Here is a 25319-nt window from a genome sequence, read left to right on the forward strand (position 1 = left end):
TAGATCCCCAAGGATCTTTATTCCAAACCCCTTGCACACACACATCATCGTAGCATCGCCCTCCAGCCTCCGCTAGTCCACTTTTCTTTTACCGGTATCTGCAGTATAAGAAAAATAGCATCTGTAAGCTTAAAGCTTAGTAAGAAACCATCTACCTCACTAAAACATGCAACGATGCGATTATGTTTTTAAATCATGCTGTTTGAAACATACTGAATATGCAAGCATGGCATGACATGGTATCATACAAAGCATAAACTGGAACTGAAACATGGCATAGCATATAAACTGAACATGAAACTGAACTAGTCATACATATATCTAAATCTGTACATGAACTCAAATCATGTAAACTGAACCTGAACTGAACTGAAAGCTAAATTAGTGTTCTCATCACTAGTTTCAAATTTGAAAACTATACATATAATAGATGAAAATACTAAACATGTTGTTGGGCCCTGGCAACTGTACTTACTGTGCGCGCATCCCTACGAGACCCGGGATTGCAAGTTTCGAATCCAGCAGGGTTACTAGGTTATCTGAACCTAGGGACGACTGTGGGAGTCCAGCCCATGGATATCTGATCCAAGTACAGTGCCAACTAAATAAAAGTAAAATACTGAATACTGTTTTATTTTACTTTGCTGTTCTAGGTTATCTGAACCTAGAGCTAGGTTATCTGAACCTAGAGGCTACTGTGGGAGCCCACCCAATGGATATCTGATCCATATAGCTGTAATAACTGATAATAAACTGAATAAAATATTTCTAATACATTTTACATGCTTTTAGGACGCCTACTAGTGCATCCTTCTGAACTGGGCATTCTACCGAATGCTTGGTGTGCACTAAAAGCACACCCTAAAACTGAAAACTGTAAAATTACTGAACTAACGCCAAAACTAACAAGCGAGAGCAATTATACTGTAGGTGAGGGGTTTCTTACCTCAATCGCAAGGTTTTCTTACGATTCTAACCGCTAGGTTTTCCGGAAAACTGCTCCGTTCGACGAACCGCTTATGTCCTCGCGTTCCTCTCGCGGAGAAGAACCTTTTTCGTGTTGGAGTCATTGCCGGAAGATGTTCCCTTGACCCTTGGCTTGGTGTGTGCCATGCGTGAGGAAGAGGGGAAGAGGAGAGGTGCGGCGGTGGTGTTAGGTCTCGGTGGAAAAGATGTTGCCGAACCAAGTTCTCCAAATAAACCAACTCCAACTTAAGTTTATTATTCATATCAAGTGGTTTAATGAACCCAACTCTAATATAAATATATTTGGTTCTCCTTTCTTTCAGCACGGCCCTGCTGGGTTCACCGGTTACTAAACTTATCCGTAAACCATAGGTCTCGGGTTCGATTCCCGCCTAAGCTATTTTGCGGTTCTAATTATTTTTGCTACTTCCGATACTCGGAAAATTCCGGAAAAATATCTAAAAATTCCAGAAAAATCATAGAATAATTCTAAAATAAATTCGGGAATTTTTCGGGCTTTACATATATGTGGGAAACAATGCAAGAATTGAAGTCAAAGGAATTGGCACTTGCAAGCTTAACCTACGTGGTGGGTGTACCTTGTTTCTACATGATGTCCTGTATGCTCCTAAGATTCGACGAAATCTGGTTTCCATCATTTGTCTTCCTAATTTAGGTTATTGTGTAAATTTTTATAGTCATTGTGTGGAACTTCAAATTAACTCTATGTTAATTGGCCATGGTTATGTAACAAATGATTTTATGGTTCTTGATGTAGAACCAAATAATAATGATGGTTGTTTTTCAAATATTACTCTTACTAGTAAGGCTGATGTTAATGATGAAATTTGGCATGCTAGACTAGGACATATAGGACAAGAACGAATTAATAGATTAGCTAAGGAGGGCCTTTTAGGCACTAATGCTAAGATTAACTTATCTATATGTGAGCATTGTCTTGCTGAAAAGGTAACTAGGAAACCATTTGGTAAGGCTAATAGGGTTGCATCACCATTGCAATTAATTCATTCGGATATTTGTGATCCAATGAATATGAAGGATAGAAATGGGAATTCTTATTTCATTACATTTATTGATGACTTCACTCGTTTTGGTCATGTGTATTTGATTTTTCATAAAAATGAAGCATTAGATTACTTCATTCGTTACTTGAACGAAGTTGAGAATCAATTGAAACGTAAGGTTAAAACCTTGTGCACTGACCATGGAGGTGAATATTTATCTGATCAGTTCAAGACAATGTGTAATGAGAAAAGAATTATTAGATAGCTAACTATCCTGGAACTCCACAGCAAAATGGGATTGCTGAAAGAAGAAATATGACTCTTCTTAAAATGGTTAGGTCTATGATGACGCAGGCTAATTTGCCAATCTCCAATTGGGAAGATGCATTATTAGTTACGGCCTATATACTTAACAAAGTACCTTCAAAGTGAGTTCCATCTACCCCACATGAACATTGGACAGGCAAAAAGCTCTAATTTGAGTAATTTGAGACCTTAGGGGTCAGCTGCCTACGTTCATGATAAGACTCACGAACATAGAAAATTGAGACTCATAGATAAGAAGTGTATCTTTATAAGGTATTCTGAGACTTCTAAGGGTTATGTTTTTATTGGTGAGTGACAAGATGAAACCATCTCTGAAATAGAGTCAAGAGATGCTACTTTTTTTTTAAACTGAGTTCCCAACACGAGGTGAAGTTGAAAAGACAATTCCTCTATATGAGATAGAGGAGGAGGATAATATTCCTTTATCAACAAATCTGGAGATGCTTGAATCTAGTCAACCTAGTAGGAGTAATTTACCACTAAATGAGTCAGTTTCTCAATAGTCTAACCTATGAAGAAGTAGTTGTCAGATTATTCCTCTAAAGAAGGTTTGATATTGAGAATGAGGCATTGATGATTCTCCTAGTTGATGATGAGGAACCTTGAACAGTTGAGGAAGCTTTGAGATGCTCAGTTAGAAAAGAATAGAAAGTTGCAATGGATGAAGAAATGGAGTCAATGAGAAAGAATCAAGTTTGGGATTTAGTCGATCTTCCTCCAAGCCTAAGGGCTATTGAGAATAAGTGGATTCTCAAAATAAAGAGGAAAGCAGATGGATCGATTAATCGATACCAAGCTCGATTAATTACAAAAGGATATACCCAAATAGAGGGTATTGATTTTGAAGAGGTATTCTCCCCAGTTGTAAAGTTTGTGTCAATACGTGTCATCCTAGCTATAGTAGCACAATTTGACATGGAATTACATCAAATGGATGTAAAAATGACTTTCCTTAATGATAATCTTAACGAAGAAATCTATATGGTACAACCAGAAGGTTATGTTGCTGAAGGCCAAGAGAATAGAGTATGTAAACTTAAGAAGTCTATATATGGGCTAAAGTAAGCATCAACACAATGGAACATAAGTTTTAATGAAGTCATTTTGTCTTATGATTTCGAAATGATCAATGAGAATCATTATGTTTACCATAGAAAGAAAAAAAGGAAAGTTTGTCATTTTATCATTATATGTTGATGATATGCTAATAGCTAGAAGTGACATAAAGTGTGTAATGGAAGTCAAATCTTGGTTTTTATCACAATTTAATATAATAGATATGGGAGAAGCAGAGTATATCTTAAGAGTGAAGATCATTAGAGATTGATCAAAAAGACTTTTGGGTTTGTCTCAAGAAACTTATATCACTTAGATGCTACAACACTTTAATATGTTAGATTATAATATTAAACAGACGCTTATAGCGAGAGGTACTATTTTGAGCAAAAGTATATATCCCAAGACTCTTGAGGAAATAGTCGAAATGAAGAAAAAATCATATGCCAGTGCTATTTGTAGTTTGAGGTACACTATGTTGTGTACTTGTCCTGATATAAGATATGTTGTTGGCTTAGTTAGTCGTTTCCAGTCAAACCCAGTATTGAGACACTGGAAAGAAGCGAAGAGGATATTCAAATATCTCAAAGGAATAGCAGATTATTGCCTCTATTTCCAAGGATCAGATATGAGCCTAAGTGGCTACACAGATGCAGATTGGGTAGGGGACCTTGATGACAAAAAATCCACATCTGGATATACCTTCTTGCTGAATGGTGGTGTCATCTCATGGAATAGCAAGAAGCATGCTTGTGTAGCCTTATTGACAATGGAAGCTGAGTATATGGCTTGTGTAGCGACTGTACAAGAGGTTGTCTTGCTAAGAAGGTTCCTGAAGCATTTAAAGATTGTTGAGGAAAGTAGGGGTCCTGTTATAGTGTACTGTGATAGTCAAGCTATAATAGCTTTTTCCAAGAATCCCAAATATCACAGCAAAGGCAAGCATATAGAAATTAAGTATAATTTTGTAAAGGATATTGTTAATAAGAAAAAGATAATTCTTGAGTACATTCCTACACGAAATATGCTTGCTGATCCTTTTACTAAGCTATTGACTAAAGAGTCATTTCATGGACATGTGAAGTCTTTGGAACTTCGAAGAATATAACTTATTGTAAAGACATTTTAATAAATGAAAAATGCCATGATCTATTCAGTATATATGTCTTTGTTGCATTCGAATAAAAGTTTCGATAAGTATGTTGGCAAATTGAGATTGGTCCACTCACATGATCATTGTGAGATCATTGTGAGATGTTACATATTTCATTTCTTGTTTGTTTCATGCTATTAGGAATAACACAGGGAGTGTAACATTGTTTAGCCCAACTGTTTGAGATTTGTTGATGATGTAGTTCAATTAAAATGTGAGTGGGTGAGTGTTGTTTTGTCTATGATTTTTTTTTTTTTTTTTTTGATAATCTAGGTATCTATCTCTTTGAACCAACTAATTCTGGAGATGATTGACCTGACCTCATAGAAATTTCCTATTAGCAATTAGGGTAAATTGAAAAGCACTCGCAGAGGCCCATCCAAGCGGGAAGCCTTTTTTAGGTTTGTTATCCCATTGAAGGAAAAATGCCTACCATCATGGGTGTATCCATGATTCAAAATTACCTCGGGCAGACTATCAACTAAAATTGATATAAAAAAGTAATTAATTCAAAAATACAAATAAAATAAAAAAGTATGTTAATATTTAATACATTCAAAAACATAGAATAGCTACATTAAGTTGTTGGGATCACTTAGTTTTGTGATAGATTATGAATTAAATATTAATTTAATTCTGCACAGATTTTTTGATAATTATTCACTGTTTGTGATGAACTATCGGATGAACCTTATTGAATCCACAATATCAAAATTGATCAACATGCTCAAGATTATAGAGTCATCTATTAAGAAAGAAAAGAAGGTTATGATATTTATTGACTCTTTAAAGAAAGGTTTTAAGAGGAAGTCAAAGCATCAAGCAAAAGGGAAGAAAAAAACCAAGACACTAGAACTAGCTCCAAAGGAGCCATGTCACCATTGTAGCAAGATGAGACATTGGTGAAGAAACTACAAGATCTATCTTGAGTCCATGAAGAAGAAGAATACGCTTCATCTACTTTAGGTATCTTCGTTATTGAATATCATACTATTTTTTCTAACATCTGGATATTGGATACAAAATATGACTCACATATATGTAATGACATACAGGTGCTAATGAATAGTAGAAGACTGGTCGAGGGAGAATCAAATTTGTGAGTTGGTAATGGAGCAAAGGTTGCATCCATAGCCATCGGAACATATTTGTTAAAGCTTCATAATAGATTAGTCTTAGAATTGGATAATTGTTATTTTGTTCCTGCAATAAAAAATAAAATTATTTCTATTTCTTGTTTAAATAGAAAAGATTTCCATTTGACTTTTAATAACAATTGTTGTTATATAACTTTGAATAGTATTCTTTATGCAATTAGAACATTATGCAATAACATCTACGCGTTAGATATATCCAATGACATATTCAATATCTAAATGAGCAACAAACATGCTCGAATGGATGATTAGTTGACCTCCTACTCATGGAATTGTCATCTTGTCCATATAAACAAGAAATGCATGTCCGAACTATAAAATGTTAGCAGTTTGAAATTATTTGAATTAGATTCATTTGATACATATGACTTATGCTTAATAGGCAAGGTAACTAAGTTACCCTTTTCTAAAAATGGTGAACTAGTGTGGAAGTTGATCAGCCTTATATATACTGATGTATGTGGACTAATGTCAACTGAAGAACAAGGAGTTTATAGCTATTACATTATCTTTATCGATAATTAATCATGATTCGGGTATATATATTTATTGAAATACAAATTTGAGGTCTTTGAAAAGATTAAAAAAATTAGAAACGAAGTAGAGAAACAACTTGGTAAAAGTATTGAAATACTTTGATCCGATCAATATGGTGAATACTTAAGTCAAGAGTTTCAAGATTATCTAAGAGACAATGGAATATTGTCTCAATGGACTCTGCCTTATATGTCATAATATAATGGTGTATCTGAAAGAAGAAACCAAACCTTGTTGGACATGGTTAGATCAATGATGAATCATGCGAGTCTTTCAAAATCCTTTTAGGGTTACACACTTGAGATAGCTATTTACTTGCTAAACAGAGTCTTGAGCAAGACAATCTCTACTATTCCATTTGAGAAATGGAGTAGTAAGAAATATCACCTATCTTACTTGAAGATATAGGGTTATCTTGTGGTGTGATAAATCTGCAAGTACATGAAAATGTTGTCAAGTAATAAAATATCGATCCATAGGGAATATTGATTAAGCACTAGTTGTATTCACAAAGCAAGTTATCTAGATAATCAAGGTTATGTGTGGTCACGAGAGCGAGCGAGAGAGAGAGAGAGAGAGAGAGAGAGGTTTGAGAGAGGGCCTAGAGTACAGGAGATCAAGAGAAAGCAAGTGATCGAGAGGAGAAGTTGGAATTAGTAGGAACAATTATAGAACTTTGGTTTCACTATGATGCTTGTGAACACCTGATCTATATTTAGTTTCCTATCCTCAATAGTTGTTTATGCAGGTAGACTATCCTAGGGTATCCAATGTAGACTTTTGGAACTACACCGATGTATCCATTCTAATTCATCATATACTTTCAGAGTGACAAAGCTAAGGGATTTATTTATTAAGGGAATCCCTGTCACATGATCCCACAACCCCGAGTCACCTTCTCCTACTGTGTGATGATGAATTTGAATCAATCCATTAAGATCTATAACATCCTATTGCTCCTCGTGGTAAACTGATCTACTCTCGTAGTCGACTCTCCACATCTCATTTTTTTTATAGGTCGGAGGATTGGACTCTTCTTTTAGTTCATTCCCAAATCCTCATGGGATATGAATCTCATACTTTTGGCATCAAAATCATGTGTACACAGTAGGCCTGGACCACAAATAAACATATCATAGAATATAGAAGTGATCAAATACATAGTTCATGCATCAACAATCAAATCATAGTTACTCCCTACTCCTAGAATCTGGAGATCCACTCAAGAGATAAAAAAAATAATAATCTATAACTTAATACATAAAATAGAGAGAAGAAAATGCTTATCGATATGTTATTGATCTTCTCGAATGAAATTCTTACTCCGGAGATGGACGGATCATCAAGATAGATGCATCAAAATATGATTAAAACCCTATATGAAATGCACTCATCATCTTGCTTATGTAAAGAGGACAGTATTAGATAAGTTAGATGTTAAGTCTGATAAGTGTCTAGTTATTAGTTACCCTAAGAAAACTAGGTGTTACTAATTCTATCATCCCTTGGAGAAAATGTTGTTTATTTCAAGGCGTTTTGTATTCCTAGAAAAAGAGTTTCCCTTACAGGAAAATAGTGGGAGTAAAGTTAAAATTGAGGAAAATCAAGAGGTTCCAATAGACACAGAAGAGATGATTAGTCAACAACCACAATCGATTACTCATGATGATAAGCTATCAATTGAACCTATGGAGAAACTACCTCTTTGTAGATCCAGTAGGACATACAATATTCCTAAAAGATATGAATTTCTCATAAGTGAATCAAATTATGTATTGTTCATTGAGGATGAGATGAGGATGATAACTTACTGATTATGAAAAAGTTCTAAATGTTGGATCATGTTGGCCGGCTATAAGGGGGGTTGAATAATCCTGCAAAAATAAAAGAAAACTACACTTCTCGAACTCTCAGAATAACACTTGCATAAAATAAATAAAAGTAATAAACTAAAAGAGGAGGCAAAGGGTTTACTTGGTTACAACCGGGGAGGTTGTTAATCTAAGGAATGTGTCACACTAGTATCTCCTTCAGGCGGAGAAGCCTCTTACAGTAATGACGCACAGAAAAATAGAAGCTAAACTCTAAAGAAAGCGTACAAGTATTGGAAATGCTAATTGCTTGAGTTGATTGAGCTTCTTGGACCAAGGCTAGATTTATAGCCTTGGTCGGGGCGCCTAGAAGGGTTCCAGGCGCCTGGGAGGGGATAAAATTTTATCCCCTTCGCAACAGATCGCGTTTAACCACGATCCGGTCAAAACTCGGTTTCGGGCGCCCGGAATGGTTCCGAGCGCCCGGACCACTAAAGTTAACAAAGTTGACTTTTGGTTTGTGCCCTCTGCTCCGGTGCTGTTGCCTCGATCCAAGTCTTCCACTCCGGCTCTGCTCGCTTGGGTGATTTCAGTCAACCGAAATAAGGCTCACCCGAACCCAATTTTGGTCTTCTCGAACAACCTTCCGCTCCGGTTTCTCGTCCCTTAGAAATGCCGCGCGCCTCCTTCTCGTCCGCCCGCGTACTCTTCCGCAGCAACTCGTCCCTTGGACACACCGAACCCGTCGACTCTCTCTCGTGATGTCCTTCTCGCTAGCTACGTCTTTTGCTCGACTCCCTGTGCTCCTAAGCTCCTACACACTTAGACACAAGGTTAAAACACCACATGACCTAACTTAACTTGTCGATCACATCAAAACAACCCTGGAGTTTCAACAATCTCCCCCTTTTTTATATCAGCAACCTAAGTTAAGTTAGGGTAAAATAGATAAAAAAATGAAATAACTTATATTGCAATAAAGTACAAAAAGATATAAAAAATTGTAGTCTACCTCCCCCTAGACTTATACTTTTCCTTCTCCTCCTTTGATCACATAAAAAAAGGGGTTCCAAGAAACATCTAAGGGTTAAAACTTAGAAAATTTTAAAAATTATTTCAATGATTTTTAGAAAACATTTCTAAGTGAAAGAAAATTATTTTTGAGAATTTTCTAAGCAAAAACTTAAGCAAGAAAATTTTTCTAAGCAAAAAAATATTTTTGAAAAATTTCTAAGTTTTTGCAAGCAAAATTATTTTTGAGAATTTTCTAAGCAGAAAACTTAAGCAAGAAAATTTTTGTAAGCAAAAAAAATAAATTTTTTTTAATTTCTAAAAAAAATATTTGAAAGACTTTCTAAAATATTATTTAATTTTAACTTTAATGTTTTATCAAAAAGTTAATTAAACATTTCATTTCAATATTTTGGCTTCCAAGCAGTGGCGAGGCACTAGGCCTTCTTGGTTATTGGAGCAACAACCACTTTCTTAGACAAAGCCTCATAAAGAAATTAACTGTTTAATTTTCTCGCTGAAAGTACTAAATCTAATTAATAGTTTAAGTTAAACAAGACTTTGGAACCCAATATAGGTTCCAGCCTACTGGATTAACTAAAAATTTCTTAGGGACATACCTTTTTGAAATATTTCTAATTTATCCCTTGTGATATCCAAAATACTAATTTAAATTGTTGTATTTTCTAAAATTTGTATTATGGGAACATGCATGCTTTTTTAAAGAATCTATTTGTCTTTTCAAATTTTCATTTTCTAACTTTAATTTGTCTAACTCTTCTAATGGGCAAGACTTTGCTAGAATTACTTTTAAATTTTTAATTTCCTTTTCTAACTTGCAGCAGTCTTTAGTTAACAATTTAACAAACTTAAAGAGTTTATCTGGAGGAAGAGATCGTACCTGACTTACCTTGTCGATCTCGTTATCAGTGTCTCCCCCTGAACTGCTGCTTTCTTCTGAAGTAGCTCCCCCTTCATCGATGCTCTCGATGCTCATTTCGGATGAGCTTAAATCGTAGTCCTCGTCTTGATGACTTGCCATTAATGCAAGTTCGGAGAAGGCCTTGACTTCCGATTCGGATGATGTATCATCTCACGTCACCTTTAAGACCTTGCGCTTGTTTGTTTGTACAGACTTCTTGCCTTTGCCTTTGTCCTTGTTCTTTAGCTTGGGGCAATTGTCTTTGACGTGCCCTTCTTCATTGCAGTGGTAGCAGCGAATCGTCCTTTTCTTTCTACCATACGGATTGTTAGTTTTTCTAGAATTACATAACTTCTTAAAGCATCTTACCATCATAACCATTTCCTCATCGTCGAGGGAAGACTCTGACTTAGGTTCGTCTCTCGATACTTTGAGGGTGATGTTTTGCTTGGGCTCCTTCGTACCTGCACATCTTGATTCATGTATTTCAAATGTGGAAAATAATTTTTCTAATGTAATTTTTTCTAAGTCTTTCGAAATATAAAAGGCATCTACAAGTGACGCCCATTTTGAATTTCTAGGAAATGAATTGAGTGCGTACCTTAGCGAATCTCTGTTACTTACCTTTTCTCCGAGATTCGAAAGTCCGGTGATGATTTCCTTAATCTTCGAGTGCAGATGTTCGACTATTTCATTTTCTTCAAGTCACAGGTTGGTGAGCCGGTTGCGAAGAAAATCCCGTCTTGCGAGCTTGGCTCCGGACGTTCCTTTGTGCAGCTCAAGAAACTTTTCCCACAGTTCCTTTACTGAGTCGTAGTTGCTGATATGGTTGACTTCTTGTGGTGGAAGAACACTCAGCAGATGGAATTCTACCTTACCATTTGCCATGTAGTTGGCCTGCTCCTTTTTCATCCACTGGTATTTTTCTTTGCCCTCCGGTGCTACAAAACTGAATTCCATAATTAAAAATAAATCAAAGTCTGTCTTGAAAAATACCTGCATTCGGTTTTTCCAGCTAGCGAATTCCCCTTCAAATTTTGGCGGGTAGATGTTTGGTCCGGCCATTGATTCGGTGCTTCATTCGACGGTTAGTCCTCCTGAAGCATCCTAGCTCTGATACCACTTGTTGGATCGTGTTGGCCAGCTAGAAGGGGGGGTTGAATAGCCCTACAAAAGTAAAAGAAAACTACCCTTCTCGAACTTTCAGAATAACACTTGCATAAAATAAATAAAAGCAATAAACTAAAAGAGGACAAAGGGTTTTACTTAGTTACAATCGGGGAGGTTGTTAATCCAAGGAATGTGTCGCACTAGTATCTCCTTTAGGCGGAGAAGCCTCTTATAGCAATGACATACAGAAAAATAGAAGCTAAACTCTAAAGAAAGCGTACAAGTGTTGGAAATGCTAATTGCTTGAGTTGATTGAGCTTCTTGGACCAGAGCTATATTTATAACCTTAGTCGGAGCGCCTGGAAGGGTTCTAAGCGCCTGGGAGGGGATAAAATTTTATCCCCTTCACAACGGATCACGTTTGACCACGATCCAATCAAAACTCGGTTCCGGTCGCTCGGAATGGCTCCGGGCACCCGGACCACTAAAGTCAACAATGTTGACTTTTGGTCTGAGCCCTCTGCTCCGGTGCTGCTGCCTCAGTCCGGGTCTTCCGCTCTGGCTCTGCTCACTTGGATGATTTCAGCCAACCGAAATAAGGCTCATCCGAACCTAATTTCGACCTTCTCGAACAACCTTCCACTCCGGTTTCTTGTCCCTCGGAAACGTCGTGCGCCTCCTTCTCGTCCGTCCGCATACTCTTCCGTAGCACCTCGTCCCTCGGGCGCACCGAGCCCATCGACTCTCTCCCGTGCTGTCCTTCTCACCAGCTACGTCTTTTGCTCGACTCCCTGTGCTCCTAAGCTCCTGCACACTTAGACATAAAGTTAAAACACCACATAACCTAACTTAACTTGTTGATCACATCAAAACAACCCTGGGGTTCCAACACTAAAAAGTTCAGAAAGGGATAAGTGGCTAATAGTTATGAAGTTAAAATGGATTCCATGTACGAAAATCAAGTTTGAAACTTAGTAAACCCACCTAAAGGCATCACGTCTATTGGGTGAAAGTGGGTTTTCAAGAAGAAAACTGACATGGATGGTAATGTAATTACCTACAAAGCAAGATTAGTGGTGAAAGACTATCATCAAAGATAAGGTATTGACTATGTTAAAACTTTCTCACCAGTAACCATGCTTAAATTCATTTAGATACTCTTGACAATAATAGTTCATTACGATTATGAGATATAGTAGATGAATGTGAAAATCGTCTTCCTCAACAAAAGTCTATTTGAGGAAGTGTATATGATACAACGAAAGGGTTTCACATTTATTGATAAAAATAAAATATGCAAGCTTCAACAATCCATTTATAGATTGAAACAAATATCTAGGGGTTGAAATATCCCTTTTGATGAGGTAATTAACAAGTTTGATTTCTCATAAAATCTAGCCAAACCTTGTGGTCTTCCTCAATAAAAATCTATTTGAGGAAGTGTATATGATACAACATGAGGGTTTCACATTTATTGATAAAAATAAAATATACAAGCTTCAAAAATCCATTTATAGATTGAAACAAGTATCTAGGAGTTGAAATATCCATTTTGATGAGGTAATTAAAGAGTTTGATTTCTCTTAAAATCTTTCCAAACCTTATGTGTACAAGAAGGTTAAAGAAAGTGTGGTCATATTCCTAGTGTTATATGTCGACGATATATTGCTTATAGGAAATGATATTCTTGTCCTATAGTTGGCTAAAGTTTTGTTATCCAAAATATTCTCCATAAAAGACATGGGAGAAGCAACCTATATCTTTGGGATTAAGATCTATAAGGATAGATCAAAATGGTTGTTTGGTCTTTCACAACCTACATATATAGACAAAGTGCTAAAGTGGTTTAGCATGGATGAATCCAAGAAAGGTTTTATACCCATGAGGCATGATATTCAGTTGTCAAAGTCTATATGCATAAATATAGACGACAAAAGGATTTGCATGAGTGAGATACCCAATGCGTCTATGATAGGATCTATCATGTATACTATGATATATATGAGGCTCGATATATCATACAATTTGAGTGTCACGAGCATATACTAGTCAGATCCTAAAATGAATCATTGGATAGCTGTTAAGTCAATCCTTAAGTACTTGAGAAGAACTAAAGATGTGTTCTTAGTATATAGAGATGGTGATATGGTAGCACGCGGGTATATTGATGTCAGCTTCCAAACAGATAAGGATAACTCTAAGTCTCAATTTGGATATATATTCACATTGAATGGACGCATAATAAGTTGGAAGAATTCCAAGCAAGGTATCATTGCCAATTCTACCATAGAGGCAGAGTACCTTGTCGCTTTTGAAGTAACAATGGAAGTGATTTGGATTAAAAAGTTCATCTTTAAACTTAGAGTGGTTCTGACCATTGATGAAGCCTTACTAGTTTACTGTGATAATAATGGAACCATTGCACAGGAGAAGTAATACAAGTCTCACCAGTGATCTAGACATGTACTTCGGCGTTATCATTTGATCAAAGATCATCAGTAGGAAAGAAATAAAAATTGAGAAGATTCTCACTGAAAGGAACCTAGTGGATCTTTTGACAAAGACTCTACCTTAAAGTAAGTTTAAGAGTCATGTATACACCTATGGTATTGGATACCATGTCGATTAACATTAGGTCAAGTGGGAGTATATTATATTTGAGAGATGTCCTAAGGTAATTATCTTATGGTATGTACTATTTATTAGATAAATAAATATTCACTATTTGAGTATACATTCTTTATATATAAGATTAGATCTTAAACTTATTTATTGAATGCCCACAATACTATTTATAGCATGAGAGAACTTATGATTGGATCACAATTAGTGAGCATATCTACATGTGTAATTGTGAATATATTGAAATAATTCCTAGTCGATGAACTAATGAGTTCGGACATCGTCGATTCTGAGAGACTATCATGTGTTAGACTTCTTGATTTAACTAAGTAGATGATCCTCGCTAGCTAGAGATATTGGGATATCAAGAGTTAAATATAGATGCTAATTAAGGGTAACTAATTCATTGGAGTGACCTACCATGAGACTTTATATAGTTCTATACATATATAGATATATCAATGAAGATCTCATAGCATCTTAAGTATGAGTTTCCTTTGACTTGAGGTATTCAAGTCATCTTGATCATAGAGACTTATACTTTGACATTTTAAGCAAGTATCTCCTTATAGATATAGATCTGGGATGATTGAATATAAGTCAAAGTCCCCGAACGTGTTTGTATATCCCATAGAGGATTCACTGCTCCTTACGAAAGGAGATATATACCCTATGATCTCTTGTCAGGATTATTACTCGAAGTTTTTGGTTAAAGAATTACATGTCAAGAGTATGGTACCCTTGGAACACATGTCTGATTAATTTAAATCTACAAGATGACGAAGTATAACTTGGACTAGGTGTAATATAGTCAAATTAGTGGGGATTGACACATAGACCAAGTCCTGAACCTTATAAGACGAGTGAAAGGAACGAGGCACGACTCATCGTAGCTGATGAAGGGTTCAGAAGTGGTTCTGAGATCAACCATTACTTTTTTAATCAATTGGGGATCATGATGTACTACTAGGTGTCAATCATAATCTATTCATAATTAATGGTTAATTACAAATTGCCAACATAACCGGGAACCAATTGGGTCACACGCGCTAAGAGTTTATCCGAAAGACTTAAAACGAGTTTGAAAATTAGATTCTCAGATCAAAAAAGATTGAATCTGGTTAGACCAGATGAAAGGCAAATATGGAAGAAGTTTTGTCTCAATGGAGCAGGGATATACCACATCTTTTGAACATGAGTTGGATCCTCGTTAATTTAATTATAAACCAAATTGGTTTATGTTTTAATTAAAAGAAGTTTGGTTATTGAATCAAGTGGTTTGGCTTTGAACCAAGATTGTTTGATCTTGAACAAACCTAAGGTTAATGTTTTGGGTTAGTGGATAAGGGTTTGAATTTGATCTAAAGGTTTGAATTTGAAACCTAAAAGTTAGGTTTTTGTTTCCCTCACCTCTCTCTGCTGCCAATGCTAACCAAAGAGGATAGCTGCCCCTCATCGTCGCCGACCAACGACGTCGCTTGTCAGCACCTGTTGCTGCTCCGGTTAGGTGAAGCTTCACCGGTCGTCACTTGCCTTGCCGGACAGCAACAAGGTGCTGATGTCCCACATGTTGTCGCTCCAGACCAGTAAGGTACTATTGTCGGCCTCCCCTCCCTCCGTCGGTCACCAACTGACCTCTAGGGCCCTCTGTCATAGGCTATATATCCGACAGCAGTAAGTTCTAGCCCCGAACAATAGCCTCTCCGATTTTCATTCACCTTGCCTCATGTCGTTAGGTAACATACGTCGTCGGGCATCGAAGCGAGTGCAATATCCTCCACGCTTGGTATCATCGGGTTGCTAACGCCATCAAATACCGAACAATTGGTGAGATCTCTTTGGATCGCTTCATCTCCAATCGACTAGTATTGAAGATGGAGATAAGACTCATAACTTTGTGAAGTTGTCTTGACAATTGCTTGACATGGATACAAATAGAGATGAGGCTTGATAGTGTCGCTAGTTGATGTCGTTTCCACTCCAAGTCATTCGTCAAATATAATTTATTATTCATAAAAGTTTAATTGTGTGATTATGTCCTTCATGTGTGTATCTTGTATGCTTGAGATATGTGTGATGTAAGAATTAGTTTTATTATTTGTCTTCCACTACGTGATTTGTGAAACGTGTCCATGCACGCATCCATCAAGCTCCCCAACAATTACCCTAATTGATTACCAACCCTAACTCCCTTAATCCGAGTTTAGGGTTCCTTTACCTAATCTCTAATCAAGCTAAACCTGTTGGGACTTACTTACTAAATATCCAGTCAACCTTTGACCTACTTGGACTTTTCATCTCATGCTAATTTCCATTGGACTTCTAATCACCAAATGTTCGATCAACATTTAACCCACTTAGATTTTTCCCTTTCCTAACCTCCAATTAGGTCTTCCATTGCCTAGCCCCACTAGGATTTCCACTGCCTAATTTCTAACTAGGTCTTCCACTACCTAGCCTCACTAGGACTTCCACTATCTAGTTCCCAACTAGGTTTTCACTGCCTAGCCTCGCTAGGACTTCCTCTACCTATCTTCATTTACTAAGATTTTTTCATTGTGTAACCTCTAATTAGGACTTCCTTAAACAAGTATTCAGTCCTCCCTTGACATACTTGACTTCTCTCTCACATATTATCAAACATCAACACTCAAGCTCGAGCCAACTCGAGTTTAGTCAAACTAGTCAACCTTGATCTGAGGACAATTGCACCAATAATCTCTCCCTTTTTGATGTTTGACAATATGTTTAAGTTAGGTTAACCCATATTAGTCTAAATCCTTTCTTAATCTCATGCCAAAGTATAAATGAGAGTTTCTTAACTTGAACCCTATATTTTTCTCCCCCTTTTATACATATCAAAAAAAAACTCTTCCCAAGATTTATCCTTTTGTCATTCAAACTTCACAATGAAGCACTCATACCCTTCCATTGTCTCTAATGCTCAATCTTGAGCATCCATCCAATATCCTTCAAAAATTCTCCTTCCATACACAAATCATGTCTTTAAGGTGGCCCTCCCTCTCAAAATATGTTCTAACTTCTATCATTGCACCAACAATGATTTGAAGTTCCTAAACCTTTAGGAAATTCCAAAATTAAAGTTGTAAGGTTAAAAATTCAACCTTGATTCTAAACCTCCTCCTCCTGCTTAACTCTAAATCTTTTAACCATTCCTTTCTCATTTTTATGAAGAAAATTACCCTTAAATGCTTACCTAAGCACTTCATAGGGTTAGAATAGTTAAATTGACTAAACGTAGTTTAATGAACTGAAATCAGACCATTTCAGCCAAAAATAGGCTTATTAATCGATTAGTTTTAGCTACCAATCAATTATAGCTTGTTTGAATTGATTAGTGTCCACTGCCAATTGATTACAACACATCCCAATCGATTAGCAACAGTACATAATCGATTGGGGTTTCTAATTTTCAAAATCAATTTCAAATCAAATTTTAGAAACTCATAAATAATATTCTATGATTTTTTTTCAAAAAATCATGAAACTTCATTTAGACATTACTTATGTCATACTATTATGAAAAAATAGTTTTCTATAAAAAATACCTCCAATTTTCAAAGAATGATACAAAATTAAAAACTATTGAAAACTTCAATGTTTCATTTTGACTTTGTATCTAACTAATCAATGGTGATTATTATCAATAAGTAAATTTCATCAAGGTTTTCTAAAATAATTTTCAAAATAAATTTTCAACCATAATTTTTAGTCTAAATGCATTATACTTGCATATTAGCTCTCCCCATAATTGGACTTTACATAATCATTTGTTTTAATGAAATTAAAACTCAATTAAATGTACTAAATCAACATCTTGAGTCTTATTCATCTTCCTAACATCTCACTTATATTTATGTGTCTCAATACACATACAAGTTAACTCTATAGTCTTTGTGAAATGTAAAATAGGGTTTTCCTAAACTAAGGGATCATGCATCTCTATCTAGGCATTTTAATTTTAACCATCTTATTTAGGATATTAATTTATGTCATTGTTCTTAATTATAAGAAATTTAAATTAATGCATGATAATGATGATGACATACATCAAATGAATATTTCTTTATAAGAAAAATTCATCATAGCTTAATGATACATGTATGACATGACATGTAGCTTTTTCATGACAATATGAATAAAAAAATTAATGTCATATCATATGATAGAGCACATAAAATATGACAATTATAGCACAAAAAATATACCTACATTTTCATCTATGTCTCAGCCTGAACTAATCACTATACCAAAAGAGGCATAAGTTGCCCTTCCCTTGGAAATGTCAAAAATTTTAACTTGGCATTCCTTTGAATTATATCCTATTTGTGTCAATTTGATTAAACTCAATACTTCAAAAAATTTAATTGAAACACTTTTTTTCTTCAAGAGTAAAAATTCAACTTCTCATTTTCAAAGTGTCACAATACCTTAAAAATGTCATAAAGTGACAACTTTTACTATAATTGGGTTAACTACCCTTCCAATTAGAGTTAATACACTATAAACCCATTTACTGTATAGAAAACACACTCTTAGGAACTTAATACCTATTGATGCTCCTTGGGTATTCTAGATACTCATTAGTGATAACTTCCCTAGAAACATTCCTAATAACTTTCCTAGACTTCTTAGAAGTCTTAGTCACACTAATCTTCTCAAAGTCAACTCTGGGGATATTTTCCTTGTAACCTTGACTTGACTTGACTTCTAAACCTAGGATTAGTTCTATAGCTATATAGAACTCTATAATATAAGGATACTTTGTCCTTAGTCTTGGATTTGTACCCCCCAAACCCTTCTTGTCCATATAATGACCCTTGTTTATCCAAGCCTAGATTTTTCTTATTAGACCTTTGACTTCATTTGTCATTTTCTTAAGACTCTTCTCTAATTTATTAAGTCTTGACCTCAAGACTTAATTCTCGATCCTTAATTCCTCAAATTTAGATTTTTTAAGAATGCCTTGAATATTCTTCTTTTTCGGCATAAACTCTAATTCCTTAGAGCTCTTGCCTAAATTGTTTTCTTCCTTCCTATACTTAGGTAAGATAATCCTAGCATGATATGACTTATAATTTTCCTAAGAAGTATCATACTTCTTATTCTCATGATAAATAGTACCAAAATCATAATAGTTATTTTTAGCATGCTTTTTATCATGATATGAATAAGTACTATTAACTAATGGTACCTTAGTTTTACCCTTGGAAGTTCTCCCTTGACATAGAAATAGAAATAGAAATAGAAATTATTATTTTTAGCCGGTCATCCCAAGTTCAATGTTTCCTAGTTCATCATATTTTTTTTTAGCAAGAGAAATAGAAATTTTTATTGTAGATACGTTATTCACCCTTCCCCTTTAGTGATTTAAACTGCTTCTGTTACACCAATATTGTATGCAACAGAACGGTAGAAAGTTAAATAAATACAAAGAAGACGACACAAAGTAATGAATATATGATACTATAGAATCTTATGATTGGTTGATGGATCACTCCTAATAGCATGCTAAAAAAAATTTCCTCTTTAGACACCTTCTAAAGGCTGAAAAATCTGTTATAGTCCTTTTTTATACCACAATTAGAAGAAGAAATAAATATACAATGACACAAGAAATAAGATTATTCAAAAGAATTGCTTTTAGTCAGTGTATATCGTTGTAAATGCTCATGAGGTCTTGAAATGTAGCAACAATCTCCCTAGAACTGATCACAAGCATTATCTTTAAAATCTCCACTGCTTACTTTTGATTAATCAACTACTCACATCAGTCAGCTCCTCCATGACATGTGGGAGCAAAAGCTCAATGATTACCAGTAGACCAACTTTAAGGGTAGAAGCATTAAGTATACTGAATATTTGGTGAACTGCCAAATACTAAGGTGAGTTGAGAACGAGAGGATGCCTCATGGAAATTCACTAAGCACAACAAGTGCTGCAAGGGAGAGAATGCACCCAGGATGTCTCAAGCTTAGGTGGGAGAGAATGTCACAACACACTAATTTTTAAGTCTAAGAGAGATCGAGGTTCTTGATTCACTCTTTTTCCCACCCTCTTACCGCATGGTTTTTTGTAGGATTGTCAATAATGCTAGCTGGAGTGAATAGTGTCTTTAGGTTTTAAAATTTTTCTTAATAGATTTTCAAAATTCTATTTTGAAAACTTTTTAAATTCAAATTCGAAAGATTGTATAGAAAAAATAGACATTTTTCACAGTTACAACTTTACATTTAAATAATTTTTTTTTCCAAAAATATTGACTAATAAAGAAAATGTGTAGTAAGTAAAGTAATCAATAAAGAAAATGAACATAGTGATTTGATATGGTTCAGAAACCCCATGGCCTTATTGCAAACAAAAACAATACAAGTGGTACAAGAATTAAACAAAACTCTGAGAAGCCCATTATTTTCAAAAGAGCTTTTGGGGTGTACTGGAAGTAAGCTTAGAGTGTATTGATGTCTTGGTCGTGTAACATCATGCCCCCTTTTATAATTGTAAATTATTATACTTCAATCAACTAGTTGTCACCCATCTGTCGAATGGTCTCACAGTTCTGATCGTTAACCATGTTACATGGATTGAGTCCACTAGTCTGATATCCATCAATCCACTGCTTGCATGAGTTAGCTCTAATTTATTTTTTGTCGACTCAAATCTACCATATTGATCGCTTCGACTTCGTCTGGATCAGGACTATGTCACCAACTCACTATGCCCTTAGTCACTGCTTCATTGGTTTGGACATGTTGCATCATATCTTAATATTATTCCCTCCTAAAGATTTCCAAAGTATATATAGGTATGTGTGTATTAATAAAAGCTATTTGTGTGCATTTATTCTCTTTGAATCCATAATTGCTCTATCTTGTCCCTGAAACCACAATGTAACTAGCACTGAACACATTCACTTGGTGCCCTTTTGATTGTTAACCATGGCTTTCTTATCTGATTACCATCCAGTCTAGTCTCTGGCAGCCATCTACATCACTGTTTACTTGATTCCTTCTGTATTATGCTAAAGTAGCCACTAATTCAACTTATTTTATCTGCAAAAGGCAACTCATTAGGTTGCTGGCTGACAATCATTGCCATTAATAATGCTAATCACGTCACTTGCATGTGTACCTTAAACTCATTTTCTTATTAACAAAATGATGATGACTTAAGACTTAAATCAGAGTTTTGGTTCTTTACCTAGCTCATTTAAAAGGGCGTGCAGGAAGGATTCCTTGCCTGCCCAACTTTAAAACAAAGTCTCAGAAAAACTTCACCACACTTAAAAGTTGAATAAAAATGACAGTTCGATACACGAAACTCCCGTTATACGAATCCCGGAAAAAAATTCATGTTAAAAACATGTTAAAAATTATTAAATAAGCTTATTAATACTTTTTTAACATGTTTTTATAAAAATAAGATGGTTTACAATTACTAAATAATATAATGATTATATTTCATTAATTCCACCAAGTTATATACAATTATACTGTTCATGTTTACTTCGGTCTTAGAATTATTATCGATAATTTATCGAATGGTGCACTTAAAGCTATAGAATTTTTAAAAGGCTCACCTATCTTTTAGATTTTTTAAATGGCATAATTTTTTACATTTTACCCTTTCCATCCATCACTATGATATTGCATTACAAAAATTATCATCGTTGTGATGCTGTATTTTAAAAAATAATATCACTTTGGTGTTATATAAATCTTAAAATCAACATCATTATGGTACCATATTTTGAGAATCAATCACATCTTATTTTTAAAAACAGAAGAAGAGTATGATTTTATTTTTAAAAAATCAGCATCATAATAATTCTTAATTTTAAAAATCAACATCTTAAATGTTTTTTAAAAAATGGAATTTGATCCGTCGTCATCGGTGAAAGGGATAAAATAGAAAATAAATCTGTGTTTTTAGAAAATTTGAAAATTAAATGTATCGCTAACGAATTTTATAATTTTAAATGTACCTTTAGTCAATTCATTGCCGAATTGTTATAGGATGAATTAGAGAATAGAGTAGATTGTCTTTGTCCCAACACATCATCCTCGGAGTCACTTGACAGTAACATAACGCAAAGTAAACTTGTGATTTGTTTTATTTCTCTTTACTTAGACTTATTAACAATAACGACACGTACGAGTTGGATATCAGTCCGAAGTCGGGAAGAATGTCGTCATCGTGACTGCACATGACAATGCCTCTATGTGCCAATTTAGTTACTATATGAGTTAACAATCAATCAATCCATGCATCTTGTTCTTTCTGACAACTGATAGGGGACCTGTCACTCTGACTGACATTCAAAAAATTTCAATCCGATTATTCATCCATGTAGTAAGTAGTACTCCAAGTCGGTATGTTCTTCTGCAAGCATGTTTTGTCACATCGTCCCTTTTATCCCTGGCCATCTGTTCGGTTAAGTGGGGGACTAAAGCAACTGTGAGAGAAGGAATACTGTGCAAGAATCCAAAAAGACTGGTCGCCTAAGGCCACTTTTTTTTTTTTTCAAGTCTTTCCGATGGGCCGAAAGGCGAGATATTGTAGGGTAGCTTGTTAGGATGCCTGAAGGAAGAAAAGCAACTGCTCGGTACTCAATTCTACTACTCCCCACCTCTACGTTAGGACCACATCTTTGTGACGTTGAACCACCCTCACCAGAAACCACCGGTTCAATTTACTACGACCTTTGACTGAGTGGAAATGATGCTTGTCTTGTAATGCAAGGCCAACTCTTCGGCTTAATTTGCTTGGACAAGAACTTAAATGCAGCCCCTTACTCTGGCGTTACCTGCTCGAGGTAATAGTTTAATGAAGTGCTGCTTGTTGTGACAAAAAGTGGAGGACAATTTTGCAATCATCCCACCCATACAGGGATTGCAGGTATAATAATAACATAAAGGCAGAAGCAAAGCTACAAAGGCAATTTTACTGAAGCACTTAAAGTTTCAGTATTATTCAAATCACATACTTAATTTTCATAATATCTAAATCATGCATCATATTTCTAAAATATCCTCTCTTTTTTTTTTAGAGTCGGGTTTGTCTGAATAGAAAACTCCAAATCATTTAAAATAAAAACCAATATATTTCTAAAAATCTCTTTAATGTATTTATGTCCTCGGATCTAAATTTGATAGCGTCAATTGAAAGCAATAAAATTTTAAACTTGCAAAGACTTAATAAAATTTATCACACTTATTATAAGGTTTAAGATAATGATACTCACTAACCAACACCACTAATAAGTTCCTAGAACTCCCATAATAAAAAAAACATTAAACTTTTAAATTTTCAAATGATGTAAATCAATCGGTCAATTTCAACTGAAACTAATAGATGGACATAGAGAACTCTAAATCACTTCAATTGACTCTTGAAAATCTCCTTAATATATTTATGTCCTCATATATGAATTCAATAGCGTAAATTGAAAGTAATTTTTTTTTAAATAAATAGAGTAAAAATTTTGAGATGTCCTCTCAATTTAATTCATTGCTCTCAATTTATATTTTCATATTTATATTTAATGGAATAAATACATTAAAAAAAAATTCAAGAGTACATTAATTTTAATTTGAAGTGATTCGGAACTCTTTAGGATCATCAGTCAATTTTAGATAAAATTGACTAATGAATCTATAAAGAAAAAAGTGTGATATTTCGGAAATATGTTACGTGATTTAAATATTATGAAAGTTAGGCATGTAATTTGAATAATATTAAAACTTGCTTACATGATTCAGTAAACCCGGCATTAGAGGACAAGGAATCGGTTTAATGGCTATATTTTACACCTAGAGCACATGAACACCCGTGGCTAATGTAATATTTGAAATTGCACATTTGGTAGTCTCTCAATTAGGTTTAAAGTGTTGATCTGTGATGCTTGCTAATTGAGACACGGTGAGATTAAGAAGATGGGAACTTTGGGATTGTTTTAGAGTTGCTATGAGATTGAAGTGTCTCGTGGTCCATCTAATTTGCAGCCTCATAATACCTCAACAGAAAATGCTATTTTACTCGAACTTCATATCTATCTGTCTCTAGTCTAGTTCAGATTCCCATTATGACAAAAAAGCACCGAGGAGCACAATCTGCCGTTACTGATTACACTTTAATATCTATGATCTTAGAATGATACAAGAAGGCATTCCAGAATGGTAGACCTGCTGGTTATATTGAAATCTACATTACCTTTTTTCCATGATCCAATAAGTTAATAACTCTATATTTGTAAGACGGCATAATGCCACTGGCCCTCTATCCCAGAAAAAAGAATCCGCTAAAATTGATTCAGAAATATAAAACTACTAGTCTTAATAACTCTAATCTTGGGATGTTTTTTTTTCCAAAGCATCTACACTAAGCACAAGTGTCTATATTCACATAAAAGAAATCTGCAGCAACTCTAGTATCTTTTCATATAGGATTATAAAACAAACTCAATTGAAGGCGCAAAAATCTGAACAAGCTCAACCAACTCTCCACAATTTTCTTCCTTGAACAAAGGTTGTACGAAATGAGTGAAATCCTAGTTGCATCAAGCAAAATACCTTCAGAGACATCCTGTTACTCTGTAAACTTATTACAAATTTATCTTTAAAAATTATGTCGAAGACTATACAAGGAGATAAATAATACATAAAAACAGCAGCAGATGGTAGGTCATTAGCCTACTACTACCCAATCTCGAGTCAGTTGGGATAAAGCTAACTTCATGATCTCTCCTATTTGCTCTTATTTTTCTTGACTCTGGCTTTTACCTTTGATTTTTCCATCAGGGTCTGGACTGTGTTAACAAAATTGCCCACGGCCATCACAATAAGCAAGATTCCACAAACTATTACCTGAAGTTAGAGTGTCAGATAACAGATCATTGTTAGGAAAACAAGAAAATGAAAAACACAAACTGATTTATTAAGGAAAAAAACACTGAATGGAGAGAAATATGAGATTGCCTGCCACTCAGATACAGCTCCAACCAAAGCAGTGCGTAGTAATAGCACTCCAACATATCCTTCGAACCCCTGAAATCAAGGGATTTGGTAATGTAAAACTTCATCAGCTGCTCAACTTAAGTTTTTGCCATCCCATGAATGTTCAGTTTAATTCTCACAGCGAATAGAAACAAAATAGCCATCTTTCAATTTAGAGTTACATAATATTAACGAGTAGCACCACCATAAGACCAATACCTGCAAAGTGAATAGGATTGGACATAACAACAACAGTTGACCTCGTACTCCAGCTGTTTCTCCCCACACAACATCCATTCTCTTTGCCTGTTCAAGGATAATATTCATGATTGCAATATTTAACAATTATAGATAAAAATGCCCAAAACTAGCTTCTGAGAAAGAAATGTTTTCACGGGTAAAAATACCCAAAACTAGTACATGGATAATAAATCTTGTTCAAGGGTAAAAGAAATGTTTTCACGTTTAATAAACCATCATAATATGGCTTCCTTTTACCCTGCTTCAGCATGTCATCTAATTTTAAAACATCTCAAGTAAAGTGTAGGAAGAATGCTATCCTATTAGTTGTTGCTAGTCAATTGGTTTCATTCACAAATGTATCTGT

At 34.9% G+C, this 25319-nt stretch overlaps 1 protein-coding gene across 2 annotated transcripts in view; it reads right to left on the reverse strand.

Moving 5' to 3' along the window:
• Positions 1-24199: 24199 nt before the first annotated feature.
• Positions 24200-25319, reverse strand: part of LOC122056516 (transmembrane protein 120 homolog) — a 43925-nt gene continuing 42805 nt past the window's right edge. For both annotated transcript variants that reach the window (XM_042618496.1, XM_042618495.1), the window contains 3 exons: positions 24932-25018; positions 24695-24763; positions 24200-24583 (listed from right to left, as the gene is read on the reverse strand). In XM_042618496.1, coding sequence (XP_042474430.1) covers positions 24464-24583; positions 24695-24763; positions 24932-25018 — 276 coding nt within the window. In that variant the 3' untranslated portion in view covers positions 24200-24463. The remainder of the gene's footprint in view (positions 24584-24694; positions 24764-24931; positions 25019-25319) is intronic.

The sequence above is a fragment of the Zingiber officinale genome, chromosome 3B, assembly GCF_018446385.1.
Source record: "Zingiber officinale cultivar Zhangliang chromosome 3B, Zo_v1.1, whole genome shotgun sequence".
Classification (NCBI taxonomy): Eukaryota; Viridiplantae; Streptophyta; class Magnoliopsida; order Zingiberales; family Zingiberaceae; genus Zingiber; species Zingiber officinale.